Source organism: Mesoplodon mirus (assembly GCF_964341445.2).
Source record: "Mesoplodon mirus genome assembly, contig: HAP1_SCAFFOLD_551, whole genome shotgun sequence".
Lineage (NCBI taxonomy): Eukaryota > Metazoa > Chordata > Mammalia > Artiodactyla > Ziphiidae > Mesoplodon > Mesoplodon mirus.
The window spans coordinates 194,369-212,106 of NW_028295459.1; the positions used below are offsets into that span (position 1 = coordinate 194,369).

Genomic DNA, 17,738 nt, shown 5'->3' on the forward strand with positions numbered 1-17,738 from the left:
ACTAAATTTGGTTTTATGTATATTTTACCATAATAAAAAATCAGATGAACGAACAGCATAAACCAGAATTAGGTAAGATGATAGAACTCAGGACAGAATTCAAAATAAAAGAAAAAAAGTTCAGAAAAGCTGACTAAATTTAAAATAATACAAGAGTGGGGACTTCCCTGGTTGAGGAACTGAGATCCCACATGCCGCAGGGCAGCCAAGCCTGCACGCTGCAACTACTGAGCCTATGTGCTGTGGAGCCCACGTGCCACAACTAAAGAGCCCACGAGCTGCAAGAAAGAGCCCACGCACTTCAACGAAGAGACCACGTGCTGCAACTAATACCCGACACTGCCAAACAGAAATAAATTAAATAAAATCATACGAGTGAATGAACATAATGGATAATGCCTTAAGAGAAACAAACAAGAAAAGGAAACAGTTTTTTAAATCAAAAAGAAGATAAAAAGTTTAGAGAAATGGCAAACATAAAAGATAGGCAAAAAAGAGTCAGGACAGCTCTGAAAAGAGTAACATAAGTACGTATAAGAATCTATTATACCATAAAAGTGACATTTCAAATCAGTGGGACAGATTAGTCAATAAATTGTGAAACATACATGTTGAGGTATACGTAATTCTCTGGAAGATTCCACGGCACGGCAAAAGCAGATGTCTCTGAGGAGGGAAATGTGTGGCTGGGGAATGTGGGGAAAAGGGTGTCTTTTCTTTGAGTGCCCTTGTGTACCTTTTCTAATGTTCTGTCATGTGAATTTATTACCTCTGAAGTTCACCTGAGTTCAAACCCCAGTTCCCCCAATTGCCAGCTCTTAATCTTGGGCAAACTCTTCACACTCTCCAAGCCTCTTTATCTGTGAAATAAGGTCAGTAACTTAGCCTGGTGCTGCCTGGCACAGAATACACTGTCAATAAATGGAGATTATTAGTGTAAAAAACCGAAATGCCCATCGATGGATGAATGGATATTTTAAATGTGGTGTATGTGTGAAATATTACACTGTCATAAAAAGGAATGGAGTACTGACACGTGCTACGACATGGACGCACTTGAAAACATTATGCTAAGTGAAAGAAGCCCCACACAGTGGTCACATTTGTATTATTTTATGAAATGTCCAGAAAAGGCAAAACCATAGCGACAAAAAGGAAATGTGTGGTTGCAGGGACTGAAGGAGGAGGGGATGAAGAGGGCCTGCTGATGGTTATGGGGGCTTCTTTGTGGGGTGATGAAAACGTGATGGGATAGATGATGGTGATGGTTGCATAGGCTTGAGAATGTACGAAATGACACTGAATCTGCGGTCTCAGGTGGTGAATTTTATGGCATGTGAATGACATCTCAAAAAAATAATTTTGAAAATGAAAATTGCCAGTTTTCCCATTTTCACTATCCACTATCCACTGCCTCCATCTCTCCCTTCTCCCCACGTCATTCCTTTTGACGCCCACCCCTGCCGCTCTCTCCCAACCTCACTCCCTCGAGCTGCCCCACGAGGCCTCCCAGGGAGCCCCTGAACCGCTGGGCGCCTGCGTCCTGTGGCTGTTGGAGCGGCTACCCAGTGCGCGTGCACCCACCGCTCTCACCCGTGAGAGTGGACGCTTCCGTCGGAATTTTCTCGTGCGTTTCAGTTGATGGTGATGTTTACAGAAGGTGGCACACCCCCTGGTCAATGGAGGAAGCCCCTCAAGTTAATACTTAGGCCTGTCCAGAAGTTTGATGTCGTCCAGCAGTAACCTCAGCATGCTGTGCTCTGAAAGCCAGGTTGGACGCCTGCAGGCACTTGCAAATACTGAGGACTTCAGAGGCATTTGGGCCTCAAAGTGAGGCCTTGTACCTCCACATGCGATGTGACCTCAGCCCTTTGCTGCACGTCTCTAAGTGAAGTGGCACAGGAATACTGGCCTTGCCTGTCGTTGCCAGGATTAACTGAATAGTGCATTAGCTGCCCTGGTGCTTAGGTGTTGAGTACATGGTGATTTACATACCAGGCCCTATCCCCTAGGATAACTCTGAGCCCTAGCCACCTCTCTGGTAGATTTCCCTATACCCCCACTATAATCACACCTGCATAAGGCAACTCAAACCTTTCAGAGATGTGTCCTGAACCTCTTGTTTTCTTAAATACCTGTGTGGTGGTTGTGAGACTTAAGGCCAACCTCCCCAAGAGACTTTTTCTATTTCTCCTAGTAAACCTAGACTCACCTTCCGTCATCTTCAACTCTACTCACATTTTGTTCTTTCAGCCCTGACCTCTGACCCTGCTCTTTACTTCTGCCATTTCCTCCTCACTCCTGCTTCCTTTCATAAATCCATAAATCTCTTCTGGCCTTCCTAGCCCTGGGCCACGTTCCTTCCTCTTTCCTCAGTTTTTACCCCTTTCCTCCCCTTTCCTTCATTCTCCCATCCAACTTTCAGTGCTTCCTTTCTCATGCAGACTTTGATTCCAACCCCATCAAAAACAAAACAAAACACAAAAACTTAAAGCACGCCACAGTTAGCAGCATCTCAAAATTCAAAAGGTTTATTACTCGTCTATTAATTCGATGACATTCATTTATTCAGTTTTATTGTTTTAATAAATATACAGAAATAAAAACAGAAATATATAATTAGAGAATAAATAGAGGAATTTATACCTGGTGCCCAAGGTGGCACCAACAATCCTAGCAGCTCTTACTATAAATATCCGTAGTAGTCAGCGATTTCCATTTCCTTTTGCCTCTCAATGAAAACTTGCAGTTTCCCCAAAGAGGTGTATTTGGCAGCATTCTCACGTTCTTGTTGAGCCCGCCTCTTCATGGCCTCCCGCTCTGGTCTCTGCTCTTGTTCGATGGGCTTTGACATGACTGGCTCAGAAACGTTGGGTTCCCTCCATGGTCTTCGTTGCTTGCTGAAGTCTTGGAGTAGAAATGGGGTTTGGAGCTTGGGTGGGGACCGGCACTTAGTCAGAGCAGGGGGAATAGGCCCCCGCTGGAGAAAAGCGAAAGATGAAGTTTTGTAGGGTGCAGGCCTAGGAGCAGCAGACTGAGGGACACTAGGATGGATATGGGCGGTCCAACCCGGTTGGGTTGGGTTGGTCACAGTTGGCTGAGCTGGTTTGGCAGGACCTGGCAAAGAGGCAGGAGCTGGCTGGGATGAACTGGCTGCAGCAGGTTGAGCTGAGTTAGAAGAAGCAGGCTGGGCACGGTCCGCCACAGCAGGCCGATGTGAGGCCAGAGACTGTGGCCTCCGAGGAGCAGGTCGAGCTTGAGGCTTGTCCCAGGCAGAAAACTTGACCTTCTTAGGTGGAGGCAGCTCATACTGGGATGGAGATGGACACTGTTTTTCAGCACTGCTGTCTGGTTTCTGGGCTTTGACTTGAGTTTTCTCAGGACTCTTACCCTCACGTGGGGTACGCCGCCATGGCTGGATAGCTGGGGGTGGCTGGGGGTCTTTAGGGTTGCTTGAATTTCCCAAGACCCGACAGGAAGAGAGCCCAGTTCTCTTATCATTCTTCTTCCCCAGTGCATGAAAAACCTTCACAGACTCCAGCATGCGCATGCCTAGGGAGGTTCGAGGCTTTTTAATGCTCTCGTGGATAAGCTCAGTTTGGTGTTCCTTTCGCTTCGTCTTGGGAATTGTTGGCTTCTCTTCTGCCTTGACTTTGTTCCCTGACTGCTTCTTCTCTTCAGCCTTCTTTCTTCCTCTGGTCCTTGTGGTCTTTTCCTGCCCGTGGCTCTTAGTTTTGCTGATCTTTCTGGATGCAGCTTCCTGAGGGTTGCCTTTAGAATGCTTGGCCGTGTTCACAGGAGCCCTGCCACTGACTGCAGCATTGCATAGAACCACTTCTCCCCCTAACAGGCACTGTGGATTCTTTGGCTGGATTTTGGCCTTGGGAGCACCACTGATAGGCTCAGAGGCTTTATGTTTGTTCTTCCTGGGTTGATCAGAGGGATCCTTTATGACACTTGGCTTTTCCTGCACCTGATTCACTTTAATGACCCTGGTGTCTTTGGCTTTGATCACGTTGGGACCTTTGGATTGATGAAGATCTTTCAATGAATTAAAGAGCTGGGGAAGGTGACTATGCTCCGCCAGTGTAGTAGTGTCTGCAAAACCACTGCTAGATTCCATCCCATTTTCAAGTGTCCCTAGGTCCTCAAGACTCAGGCTGTCCTTTCCCAGATGAGCATTTTCAGAACCAGGCTGCTCCTCTTGGCTGACGGGGTCAGTGCAGCCCGGGAGCTGGTGAATATCAGGGATTTCTGAAGGGAGTAGTGGAAGCTCTTGGTTTTCTCTTGGGATCTGGTAGGCATCCAGAGGCTTTGAAAGCTTGGTTGTACTAGCCTCCAAGTTCTTACTCTCTATTTGTCCCTGCCTTGGAGCTGGAGGCAGGGCCAGGAGACTACTGGCACTCTGGACTGGAGCTGTCCCTGAAATGTCCCCAAGTTCGGGTGGTGGATTTCTCTCAAGTATCTGAATACTTCTGCTCCTGCAGGACTCGGGGAGTTCTTGAGTTTGTGTCACACAAAATGTCTGGATTGGAGGTTGCCATCCCAGGGAAGTTTTCATCACCAGGGAAGTCTCCATCCCTACAAAGGAGTCAAGGTAGAAGTCAGTCCCTCGTAAGTGAGATGCTCCCCCTAAACACCAACACAGCAATCATGTACCTTTCAAGGTATATGATCGCTGTGTTGGTGTATAGGGGCAAGATGGGCAAGGCATTTCTACTAACTCTTCTTAAGGACCATGGACAGTGTTCTATGCTACGAGATAAGTGGTGACTGTTGTAATTCTTACTGGTGATCATTTCCTGTCACTGATTCTCGGTTTTCTTTGTATTTCACAGGATTGTTATAAGTCAATTAAAAAATGAGTCTTATTTTTCAAAAATGAAATGTTTTACAAAGCCTAGCATTCTCATATAGAGTCCGTTCATTTCTCCCCACGTTCCTGAGAGGCTAAGAACACTTCACACCATGAACTAGGAGAGGGAGTAGAGCCCTTCCTGATGAAATAGATAAACAAAGACAGAGTCTTAGCCTGCTTGCTCTGGACAGGATCTCGGACCCTAAGGTCTTAAATCCTGGTATATATTAAGGAAGTGAGGACAGTTAAACTGGCACTATCATAACAAGAGTTCTGAAACACCTTCCAAAGAGACTCTAGCAGTAGATTAGGGAAGGGAGAGATACAGTGTGGTAGTACAGGGGGAATGATCGGCTACAGCGGTGAAAAATGTGGTACCTATTGGTATGCTCTTGGGGTTCTTGTACATGTAGCATAGATGACCTTTACAGTGTCCCTCCCACCTTCCCACCTGCCGTAGGTGTTCTTTTTTAAAAAATTTATACTCATTTATTTATGTTTTGAACTTATTTATTCTATGTATGTATTTTTTTTGGCTTCACTGGATCTTCTTAGGTGCTGGGCTACTCTTAGTTGCTCCGTGGCATGTGGGATCTTCCCAGCCCAGGGCTCGAACCCGTGTCCCCTGCATTGGCAGGCGGATTCTTAACCACTGCACCACCAGGGAAGCCCTAGGTGTTCTTATGTAGAGTCTAAATACAGACAGCCCTGAGCAAAGGTAGTGGTTATTAAAGACTCAGGATCTAAATGCTACCTGTCTATACACCACTTCCCAGCTGTAGAGTTGACCCCATTTTTGAATGCTGACCTCATTGTTCAACTTTCTTGCTGTTTGTACTCACCTGGAAAACTTGTTTCTGTGATGTGGTGCGCAGACACAGGGTAGTAGATTCCAGAGGTGGAAGCTGGTGGTAAGATATTGGTGGGCTGAATCTCCTTTAGTACCATTACCATTTCTGGTTGCACAGAGGCCCTACTTCCTGTGTATGACACAGAGCCATAGGACTGCAGGCAGGAGCCAAGTTCTCCATACAGTAAAGACCCCAGTGTGCCGTGGTTATAGTAAGATACCTGGCTTCCTTCCTGGTAGGGAAGTGACAGGCTATGTCCCTGATTTGGAATCTGAGATGGCGTTCCCTGAGCAAGGCTGGCAGAAAGTGATGGATATAGAGGGGCCATGGTATTGGTGTCTGCAGTTTTATCATACTGGGCTGCCATAAGCATGGAGGAAGCAGCTGTGTGCTGGTCAGTGAGTGCCAGAGTAAAGTCTCCGAGTGAAGAAGAATTCTTTTCAGTGCTTCCTGTGATGCCCCACTCAGAAACACCTGGATAGGATGCAGCTGAAGTGGAGATCTGGCTCTGGTCAGTAACTCCAGATAACATAGTTGTGCTAGAATGTTGGGGAAGGTAGGCACTACCCATGTGTGTCTGGAAAGAGGTGGCCGTAGCTGATGCCGAACTGACGGCAGGAGCAGAGACTCTGGAGAAGTTGCAGACACTTGCTGTTAGGGAAGCTGCATTGCTCACCACAGGAAGAGAGTGCTGCAGAGAATTCAGAGTTCCAAGTACAGATGGATTTTGGCAATTTTCTGTAAGAACAAGGGGGTGACGAAAAAATCAGGGAGACTGATAAATTCTCACTATGCTCGAGGAAGGTTCTTGTTATCAGGACACCTCTACTGTCAATACTTACTGAGAATCCAAAAACCAGACAGTTATGATGGTTGTAAGGACTGAGCAGTTTTACACTCTTCTGTATTAACTGCCTGTGCTCCCATCTTGGGCACAGATGGGCAGAAGACCCAAGTGGTATGGTTCAGACATTGTTCTCTAGGATGGAAGCAACCTTCTCCCTGCCCTATCTTTCCCTTCAGCCTGCACTAGTATTGACTTCTATGCTGTTTCCTAGACTGGAAGCATTTTAGAACTAGGAGGGCCTTAGAGAACTTCTATTTTCCCAGTCTCACTTCATGAGGAAGGAAACGGAGGCTCAGAGAGGTCAGGTTGACTTGTTCAAGTTCTCTCATTATGTTAGTATCCTTACCAGGTTTCAGAACCTAAGTATCCTGACTTCCTTGCCAGGACGCTGCTCTGAGCATGACACTGCCAGAAAGCAGGAGAAATAGAACTTATAATACAGGCATTTTCTTTGTCCGTTAGAAAACAGTACGGCTATTAATTACCCTTGTGATCTTCAGTGTCTCACTTTGCTTGTGCAGTTCCCACGCTCTTACCTAGAGTTCACATAGAGCTCAGCCCAAGTGGTAAATTTAAAGAGTCATTTTTACCCTCTTCAAGCCTGGTTTCTCATCCTACCTCAAAAGGATTACCCGAAAGTGAATTTCTGACGTGCTTTTGGAAAGAAACAAGCGATCTGATTCCTTCAGATTGCTCGTCTGTAAAGTGGTTATAGCACCACCACCAATAATGATGGGGACGTCCTCCTGCTTGGCCATCCCTTTCCCGCTCTCTCCCAGGGCCCTCAACACCGTCTGCTCTGTGCTGCAGCTTGGGACGCAGCTGGGCGTCGTGGGCGGCACTGGCTGCCCCCGCGCCACACTGACAGTGACTGTGTCCACTGCGGACCCTGAGCTGCGGGACATCATGGAGGTGAGAGCACCCATCACCGCCTTCTTCCGATGGCCTCGCCTGCAGATGGAGATACGGACCCCCAGAAAGGAGCGCAGGGCCTGCGGGATGGTAGAATGGGGTCTCAGAGACTCTGTGGCAAAGCACAGATGCAGAGTCACTGGGCACTTGTGGGCTGGCCTGCGAGTGGATAGCCGGCCCTAGACAGCTGGGTGACCCGGGCCGGCCACGGGAAGTCGGTGGGCGCGGGGAGCGGGCTGGGGGCAGCTGAGCCCTCCTGGCAGGTGCTGGTCCCCCAGTGCCCGGGGCAGGGCCTACCTAAGTAACTGCCCGTAGAGAACTTGGGTGAGATCGGTCCTTGGAGAGAGAGCTGGGCTCCGAGCATTCTCCTTCAGTTGCCAACACGGCCAAAAGCGAAGTGCGCACCGTTTGGGCTGTTGCCGGTATTTATAGCTCTGCAACCTGTGAGCGAACAATGGGCTTGCGTTTGCGGGACGCAATAGTTTAGGGAGGGGTGGCGCATGCGCAGAGTACACGTCACGCCCTGAGGCGCACAGGTGAGAATGCGAGCCTGGACCGTCTAGCGCTTCTGAATATCCCGGGGTCTGAGGGTTGGAGGTGTTTGCCTTGAGGGTGATGAGCTTCTTGGCAGGACAGCTGGCCCTTCTCCCCTGGCCTGGCCCCAGTGCTGTCGGGGGAACTAACTGTACTGGACGGGGTCCCTGCCCAGCCAAGTGGAGCAAGGTTGCTGGCTGTGCAGCTCCCACAGGAGGCGGCAGCTCTGGCAGCAGCGCCTCTGCGTCCTTCTGCCCTTTCCCCTGGCGGCACTGGAGGGGAGAGCCGCTAAGAGCACAAGTGCCCACACCACCAGGAGCTCGATCGTGCAGGCTTCTGTTTAAGGTTTCAGACTTTAAGAGTAATAGAAAAGCGTTGAACTTTTTTTGTTGAAGGTGAGTGTGTGGAACATCCCCAGTTGCATTTTCAACCTATCATTTTGCTACCGCGTGGAGAAGGCACTGCAGGGAGAAAGAGTGGAAGCGAGGAAACAAGTTAGGAGACTTTTGTAGAAATTGGGCATAATGGTGGCTGGGACCAGGGTATGGTGGTCATTGTGGTGGAAAGATGTGGACAGATTCTAGAGGTATGTAGGCAGTATCATTGTTAGCACTGCTGGTGGGTTGAGGATGAGGGCGAGGGAGAAATAGCCGTCAGTGATGGTGATTCCTAAGTTTCTGGCTCCTATGGTTGGTTGGATAGGGTTTTTTAGATATGATGTTCATATTTATCCTAATTTGTCTTTTGTTATTTGTTGGTTCTTGATGAATACTCTGTCCTATTAAGTCTCCTGTTTTTAGCGTACAGAGCATTTTCACCGAAACTGACTGTTGCATGTTAACAGATAACTTTTTACCATCTGCCAGTTTGGTCCTGTATTTTATTCTCTTTCATTTATTAATTAAATTGTTGTATTAATGTAAATAGTTATATTAATAGATTTTCTAAAGTTGCGTTACCCTTGAGTCCTTGGAATAACGCCTTTTGGTAGTCATGGTGTATATCATTCTTTAATAATTATCGATTAGATGTGCTGATGTTTCTTTAGGATTTTTCTACCTATATTTGTAAAGCGAAATTGTACGTTTTTTGCAAAAGCTTGATTTTCTTTCCTTTTTATTTACAAATGACTCGAATTTTGTTGTTTTGTAGTTATTTGATTGATGTAGAAGGCATGTGGCCAGATGATGCAATTGGATATAGGTATAAGGGTTGTCACTACTTTTCCGTTTTTATAAAATTTGAAGGTAGAAGTGTAGGGGAATTTCGCAAATTTTGGAAAAAGAGAAAAGTTTGTAATTCATTTTTTCTGACATAAGATAACTTTTTGCTAAAAGTTTATAAAGGAATGTATCTGGAAATGGTGAGATATAACAGCCTGAATAATTAGTCAGTGGATTTCAGCATTTTTTTCTTTTTAAAATTTATTTAATTAATTTATTTATTTTTGATATTATATGCACTGCACAACCAAGGAAGTCCCTTTTTCTTCCTTCCTTCCTTTCTTTAAAGCTCCAAGTAATTTAAAATACATGACTTCTTACTAAAAATCTGCAGTTCATATAACCAAGGTGTTTATACCTTCTCCTCTAAAAGTTATATTCCTGGGACTTCCCTGGTGGTCCAGTGGTTAAGACTCTGTGCTTCCAATGCAGCAGGCATGGGTTCAATCCCTAGTTGGGGAGCTACGATCCCACATGCTGCACAGCCAAAGAAATTTTTTTAAATGTTATATTCCTGTATGATTGAATTTAGTGGTTTAGACTTTCTTTTTCTTTCTTTCTTTTCTTTCTTTTTCTTTTTTTTTTTTTTTTTTTGTGATACACGGGCCTCTTACGGTTGTGGCCTCTCCCGTTGAAGAGCACAGGCTCCGGACACACAGGCTCAGCGGCCATGGCTCACAGGCCTAGCCCTCCACGGCATTAGGGATCCTCCCGGACCGGGACACGAACCCGTGTCCCCTGCACCGGCAGGTGGACTCTCAACCACTGTGCCACCAGGGAAGACCTTGACATAATTCTTTTGAATTTGGATAGTGCTGATGGTGTACAGCACTGTGAATGTATCTAATGTAACTGAATTGTATAATTGAAAATGTTTGAAATACTAAATTTGGTTTTATGTATATTTTACCATAATAAAAAATCAGATGAACGAACAGCATAAACCAGAATTAGGTAAGATGATAGAACTCAGGACAGAATTCAAAATAAAAGAAAAAAAAATTCAGAAATGCTGACTAAGTTTAAAATAATACAAGAGTGGGGACTTCCCTGGTTGAGAAACTGAGATCCCACATGCCGCAGGGCAGCCAAGCCTGCACACCGCAACTACTGAGCCTATGTGCTATGGAGCCCACGCGCCACAACTAAAGAGCCCACGAGCCGCAAGAAAGAGCCCACGCACTTCAACGGAGAGACCACGTGCTGCAACTAATACCCGACACTGCCAAACAGAAATAAATTAAATAAAATCATACGAGTGAATGAACATAATGGATAATGCCTTAAGAGAAACAAACAAGAAAAGGAAACAGTTTTTTAAATCAAAAAGAAGATAAAAAGAAGTTTAGAGAAATGGCAAACATAAAAGATAGGCAAAAAAGAGTCAGGACAGCTCTGAAAAGAGTAACATAAGTACGTATAAGAATCTATTATACCATAAAAGTGACATTTCAAATCAGTGGGACAGATTAGACAATAAATTGTGATACATACATGTTGAGGTATAAGTAATTCTCTGGAAGATTCCACGGCACGGCAAAAGCAGATGTCTCTGAGGAGGGAAATGTGTGGCTGGGGAATGTGGGGAAAAGGGTGACTTTTCTTTGAGTGCCCTTGTGTACCTTTTCTAATGTTCTGTCATGTGAATTTATTACCTCTGAAGTTCACCTGAGTTCAAACCCCAGTTCCCCCAATTGCCAGCTCTTAATCTTGGGCAAACTCTTCACACTCTCCAAGCCTCTTTATCTGTGAAATAAGGTCAGTAACTTAGCCTGGTGCTGCCTGGCACAGAATACACTGTCAATAAATGGAGAATATTAGTGTAAAAAACCGAAATACCCATCGATGGATGAATGGATATTTTAAATGTGGTGTATGTGTGAAATATTACACAGTCATAAAAAGCAATGAAGTACTGACACGCGCTACGACACGGACGAACTTGAAAACATTATGCTAAGTGAAAGAAGCCCCACACAGTGGTCACATTTGTATTATTTCATGAAATGTCCAGAAAAGGCAAAACCATAGTGACAGAAAGGAAATGTGTGGTTGCAGGGACTGAAGGAGGAGGGGATGAAGAGGGCCTGCTGATGGTTATGGGGGCTTCTTTGTGGGGTGTTGGAAACGTGATGGGATAGATGATGGTGATGGTTGCATAGGCTTGAGAATGTACGAAATGACACTGAATCTGCGGTCTCAGAAGGTGAATTTTATGGCATGTGAATGACATCTCAAAAAAATAATTTTGAAAATGAAAATTGCCAGTTTTCCCATTTTCACTATCCACTATCCACTGCCTCCATCTCTCCCTTCTCCCCACGTCATTCCTTTTGACGCCCACCCCTGCCGCTCTCTCCCAACCTCACTCCCTCGAGCTGCCCCACGAGGCCTCCCAGGGAGCCCCTGAACCGCTGGGCGCCTGCGTCCTGTGGCTGTTGGAGCGGCTACCCAGTGCGCGTGCACCCACCGCTCTCACCCGTGAGAGTGGACGCTTCCGTCGGAATTTTCTCGTGCGTTTCAGTTGATGGTGATGTTTACAGAAGGTGGCACACCCCCTGGTCAATGGAGGAAGCCCCTCAAGTTAATACTTAGGCCTGTCCAGAAGTTTGATGTCGTCCAGCAGTAACCTCAGCATGCTGTGCTCTGAAAGCCAGGTTGGACGCCTGCAGGCACTTGCAAATACTGAGGACTTCAGAGGCATTTGGGCCTCAAAGTGAGGCCTTGTACCTCCACATGCGATGTGACCTCAGCCCTTTGCTGCACGTCTCTAAGTGAAGTGGCACAGGAATACTGGCCTTGCCTGTCGTTGCCAGGATTAACTGAATAGTGCAATTAGCTGCCCTGGTGCTTAGGTGTTGAGTACATGGTGATTTACATACCAGGCCCTATCCCCTAGGATAACTCTGAGCCCTAGCCACCTCTCTGGTAGATTTCCCTATACCCCCACTATAATCACACCTGCATAAGGCAACTCAAACCTTTCCGAGATGTGTCCTGAACCTCTTGTTTTCTTAAATACCTGTGTGGTGGTTGTGAGACTTAAGGCCAACCTCCCCAAGAGACTTTTTCTATTTCTCCTAGTAAACCTAGACTCACCTTCCGTCATCTTCAACTCTACTCACATTTTGTTCTTTCAGCCCTGACCTCTGACCCTGCTCTTTACTTCTGCCATTTCCTCCTCACTCCTGCTTCCTTTCATAAATCCATAAATCTCTTCTGGCCTTCCAAGCCCTGGGCCACGTTCCTTCCTCTTTCCTCAGTTTTTACCCCTTTCCTCCCCTTTCCTTCATTCTCCCATCCAACTTTCAGTCCTTCCTTTCTCATGCAGACTTTGATTCCAACCCCATCAAAAACAAAACAAAACACAAAAAATTAAAGCACGCCACAGTTAGCAGCATCTCAAAATTCAAAAGGTTTATTACTCATCTATTAATTCGATGACATTCATTTATTCAGTTTTATTGTCTTAAAATATATCAAAATAAATAGAGGAATTTATACCTGGTGCCCAAGGTGGCACCAACAATCCTAGCAGCTCTTACTATAAATATCCGTAGTAGTCAGCGATTTCCATTTCCTTTTGCCTCTCAATGAAAACTTGCAGTTTCCCCAAAGAGGTGTATTTGGCAGCATTCTCACGTTCTTGTTGAGCCCGCCTCTTCATGGCCTCCCGCTCTGGTCTCTGCTCTAGTTCGATGGGCATTGACATGACTGGCTCAGAAACGTTGGGTTCCCTCCATGGTCTTCGTTGCTGCTGAAGTCTTGGAGGAGAAATGGGGTTTGGAGCTTGGGTGGGGACTGGCACTTAGTCAGAGCAGGGGGAAGAGGCTCCTGCTGGAGAGAAGTGAAAGATGAAGTTTTTTAGGGTGCAGTCCTAGGAGCAGCAGACTGAGGGACACTAGGATGGATATGGGAGGTCCAACCCGGTTGGGTTGGGTTGGTCACAGTTGGCTGAGCTGGTTTGGCAGGACCTGGCAAAGAGGCAGGAGCTGGCTGGGATGAACTGGCTGCAGCAGGCTGAGCTGAGTTAGAAGAAGCAGGCTGGGCACGGTCCACCACAGCAGGCCGATGTGAGGCCAGAGACTGTGGCCTCCGAGGAGCAGATCGAGCTTGAGGATTGTCCCAGGCAGAAAAAGGCAGAGGTACCAACTTGACCTTCTCAGGTGGAGGCAGCTCATACTGGGATGGAGATGGACACTGTTTTTCAGCACTGCTGTCTGGTTTCTGGGCTTCGACTTGAGTTTTCTCAGGACTCTTACCCTCACGTGGGGTACGCCGCCATGGCTGGATAGCTGGGGGTGGCTGGGGGTCTTTAGGGTTGCTTGAATTTCCCAAGACCCGACAGGAAGAGAGCCCAGTTTTCTTATCATTCTTCTTCCCCAGTGCATGAAATACCTTCACAGACTGCATCTTGCACATGCCTAGGGAGGTTCGAGGCTTTTTAATGCTCTCGTGGATAAGCTCAGTTTGGTGTTCCTTTCGCTTCGTCTTGGGAATTGTTGGCTTCTCTTCTGCCTGGACTTTGCTCCCTGACTGCTTCTTCTCTTCAGCCTTCTTTCTTCCTCTGGTCCTTGTGGTCTTTTCCTGCCCGTGGCTCTTAGTTTTGCTGATCTTTCTGGATGCAGCTTTCTGAGGGTTGCCTTTAGAATGCTTGGCCGTGTTCACAGGAGCCCTGTCACTGACTGCAGCATTGCATAGAACCACTTCTCCCTCTAGCAGGCACTGTGGATTCTTTGGCTGGATCTTGGCCTTGGGAGCACCACTGGTAGGCTCAGAGGCTTTATGTTTGTTCTTCCTGGTTTGATCAGAGGGAACCTTTATGACACTTGGCTTTTCTTGCACCTGATTCACTTTAATGGCTCTGGTCTTTGGCTTTGATCACGTTGGGACCTTTGGATTGATGAAGATCTTTCAATGAATTAAGGAGCTGGGGAAGGTGAATATGCTCTGCCAGTGTAGTAATGTCTGCAAAACCACTGCTAGATTCCATCCCATTTTCAAGTGTCCCTAGGTCCTCAAGACTCAGGCTGTTCTTTCCCAGATGAGCATTTTCAGAACCAGGCTGCTCCTCTTGGCTGACGGGGTCAGTGCAGCCCGGGAGCTGGTGAATATAGGGATTTCTCAAGGTAGTAGTGGAAGCTCTTGGTTTTCTCTTGGGATCTGGTAGGCATCCAGAGGCTTTGAAAGCTTGGTTGTAATAGCCTCCAAGTTCTTACTCTCTATTTGTCCCTGCCTTGGAGCTGGAGGCAGGGCCAGGAGACTACTGGCACTCTGGACTGGAGCTGTCCCTGAAATGTCCCCAAGTTCGGGTGGTGGATTTCTCTCAAGTATCTGAATACTTCTGCTCCTGCAGGACTCGGGGAGTTCTTGAGTTTGTGTCACACAAAATGTCTGGATTGGAGGTCGCCATCCCAGGGAAGTTTTCATCACCAGGGAAGTCTCCAACCCTACAAAGGAGTCAAGGAAGAAGTCAGTCCCTCGTAAGTGAGATGCTCCCCCTAAACACCAACACAGCAATCATGTACCTTTCAAGGTATATGATCGCTGTGTTGGTGTATAGGGGCAAGATGGGCAAGGCATTTCTACTAACTCTTCTTAAGGATCATGGACAGTGTTCTATGCTACGAGATAAGTGGTGACTGTTGTAATTCTTACTGGTGATCATTTCCTGTCACTGATTCTTGGTTTTCTTTGTATTTCACAGGATTGTTATAAGTCAATTAAAAAATGAGTCTTATTTTTCAAAAATGAAATGTTTTACAAAGCCTAGCATTCTCATATAGAGTCCGTTCAATTCTCCCCACTTTCCTGAGAGGCTAAGAACACTTCACACCATGAACTAGGAGAGGGAGTAGAGCCCTTCCTGATGAAATAGATGAACAAAGACAGAGTCTTAGCCTGCTTGCTCTGGACAGGATCTCGGACCCTACGGTCTTAAACCCTGGTATATATTACGGAAGTGAGGACAGTTAAACAGGCACTATCATAACAAGAGTTCTGAAACACCTTCCAAAGAGACTCTAGCAGTAGATTAGGGAAGGGAGAGATACAGTGTTGTAGTACAGGGGGAATGATCGGCCACAGCAGTGAAAATTGTGGTACCTATTGGTATGCTCTTGGGGTTCTTGTACATGTAGCATAGATGACCTTTACAGTGTCCCTCCCACCTTCCCACCTGCATTAGGTGTTCTTTTTTAAAAATTTATACTCATTTATTTATTTTATGAACTTATTTATTCTATGTATGTATTTTTCTGGCTGCAATGGGTCTTCATTGCTGTGCACGAGCTTTGTCTAGTTGCGGCTTGTGGGGGGTACTCTTGGTTGCAGTGTGCAGGCTTCTCAGTGTAGCGGCTTCCCTTGATGTGCAGCATCGGCTCTAGGCACGTGGGCTTCAGTAGTTGTGGCACACGGGCTCTAGAATGCAGGCTCAGTAGTTGTGGGACATGGGCTTAATTGCTCCACGGCATGTGTTATCTTCCCAGCCCAGGGTTCGAACCCGTGTCCCCTGCATTGGCAGGCGGATTCTTAACCACTGCACCACCAGGGAAGCCCTAGGTGCTCTTATGTAGAATCTAAAAACAGAGAGTCCTGAGCGAAGGTGGTGGTTATTAAGGGCTCAGGATCTAAATTCTACCTGTCTATACACCACTTCCCAGCTGTAGATTTGACCCCATTTTTGAATGCTGACCTCATTGTTCAACTTTCTTGCTGTTTGTACTCACCTGGAAAACTTGTTTCTGTGATGCGGTGAGCAGACACAGGGTAGTAGATTCCAGAGGTGGAAGCTGGTGGTAACATATTGGTGGGCTGAATCTCCTTTAGTACCATTACCATTTCTGGTTGCACAGAGGCCCTACTTCCTGTGTATGACACAGAGCCATAGGACTGCAGGCAGGAGCCAAGTTCTCCATACAGTAAAGACCCCAGTGTGCCGTGGTTATAGTAAGATACCTGGCTTCCTTCCTGGTAGGGAAGTGACAGGCTATGTCCCTGATTTGGAATCTGAGATGGCGTTCCCTGAGCAAGGCTGGCAGAAAGTGATGGATATAGAGGGGCCATGTTATTGGTGTCTGCAGTTTTATCATACTGGGCTGCCATAAGCATGGAGGAAGCAGCTGTGTGCTGGTCAGTGAGTGCCAGAGTAAAGTCTCCGAGTGAAGAAGAATTCTTTTCAGTGCTTCCTGTGATGCCCCACTCAGAAACACCTGGATAGGATGCAGCTGAAGTGGAGATCTGGCTCTGGTCAGTAACTCCAGATAACATAGTTGTGCTAGAATGTTGGGGAAGGTAGGCACTACCCATGTGTGTCTGGAAAGAGGTGGCCGTAGCTGATGCCGAACTGACGGCAGGAGCAGAGACTCTGGAGAAGTTGCAGACACTTGCTGTTAGGGAAGCTGCATTGCTCACCACAGGAAGAGAGTGCTGCAGAGAATTCAGAGTTCCAAGTACAGATGGATTTTGGCAATTTTCTGTAAGAACAAGGGGGTGACGAAAAAATCAGGGAGACTGATAAATTCTCACTATGTTTGAGGAAGGTTCTTGCTTTCAGGACACCTCTACTGTCAATACTTACTGAGAATCCAAAAATCAGACAGTTATGATGGTTGTAAGGACTGAGCAGTTTTACACTCTTCTGTATTAACTGCCTGTGCTCCCATCTTGGGCACAGATGGGCAGAAGACCCAAGTGGTATGGTTCAGACATTGTTCTCTAGGATGGAAGCAACCTTCTCCCTGCCCTATCTTTCCCTTCAGCCTGCACTAGTATTGACTTCTATGCTGTTTCCTAGACTGGAAGCATTTTAGAACTAGGAGGGTCTTAGAGAACTTCTATTTTCACAGTCTCACTTCATGAGGAAGGAAACGGAGGCTCAGAGAGGTCAGGTTGACTTGTTCAAGTTCTCTCATTATGTTAGTATCCTTACCAGGTTTCAGAACCTAAGTATCCTGACTTCCTTGCCAGGACGCTGCTCTGAGCATGACACTGCCAGAAAGCAGGAGAAATAGAACTTATAATATAGGCATTTTCTTTGTCCGTTAGAAAACAGTACGGCTATTAATTACCCTTGTGATCTTCAGTGTCTCACTTTGCCTGTGCAGTTCCCACGCTCTTACCTAGAGTTCACATATAGCTCAGTCCAAGTGGTAAATTTAAAGAGTCATTTTTACCCTCTTCAAGCCTGGTTTCTCATCCTACCTCAAAAGGATTACCCGAAAGTGAATTTCTGACGTGCTTTTGGAAAGAAACAAGCGATCTGATTCCTTCAGATTGCTCGTCTATAAAGTGGTTATGGCACCACCACCAATAATAATGGGGACATCCTCCTGCTTGGTCATCCCTTTCCCGCTCTCTCCCAGGGCCCTCAACACCGTCTGCTCTGTGCTGCAGCTTGGGACACAGCTGGGCGTCGTGGGCGGCACTGGCTGCCCCCGCGCCACACTGACAGTGACTGTGTCCACTGCGGACCCTGAGCTGCGGGACATCATGGAGGTGAGAGCGCCCATCAC

The 17,738-nt window shown here is 46.7% G+C and overlaps 2 protein-coding genes across 2 annotated transcripts; both read right to left on the reverse strand.

The window, feature by feature from the left end:
• Positions 1 to 2,140: 2,140 nt before the first annotated feature.
• LOC309797455 (uncharacterized protein C2orf78-like) lies at positions 2,141 to 4,664 on the reverse strand. The gene has a single exon (XM_082645979.1). The coding sequence runs from the start codon at positions 4,577 to 4,579 to the stop codon at positions 2,687 to 2,689; it is 1,893 nt and encodes a 630-aa protein (XP_082502105.1). The 5' UTR covers positions 4,580 to 4,664; the 3' UTR covers positions 2,141 to 2,686.
• Positions 4,665 to 5,617: 953 nt separating this feature from the next.
• LOC309797483 (uncharacterized protein C2orf78-like) lies at positions 5,618 to 6,472 on the reverse strand (the record flags this gene model as incomplete). Its single annotated transcript, XM_082646003.1, has 1 exon — positions 5,618 to 6,472. A coding segment is annotated over one exon (798 nt), but the record flags the coding sequence as incomplete, so codon positions are not given.
• Positions 6,473 to 17,738: the final 11,266 nt, after the last annotated feature.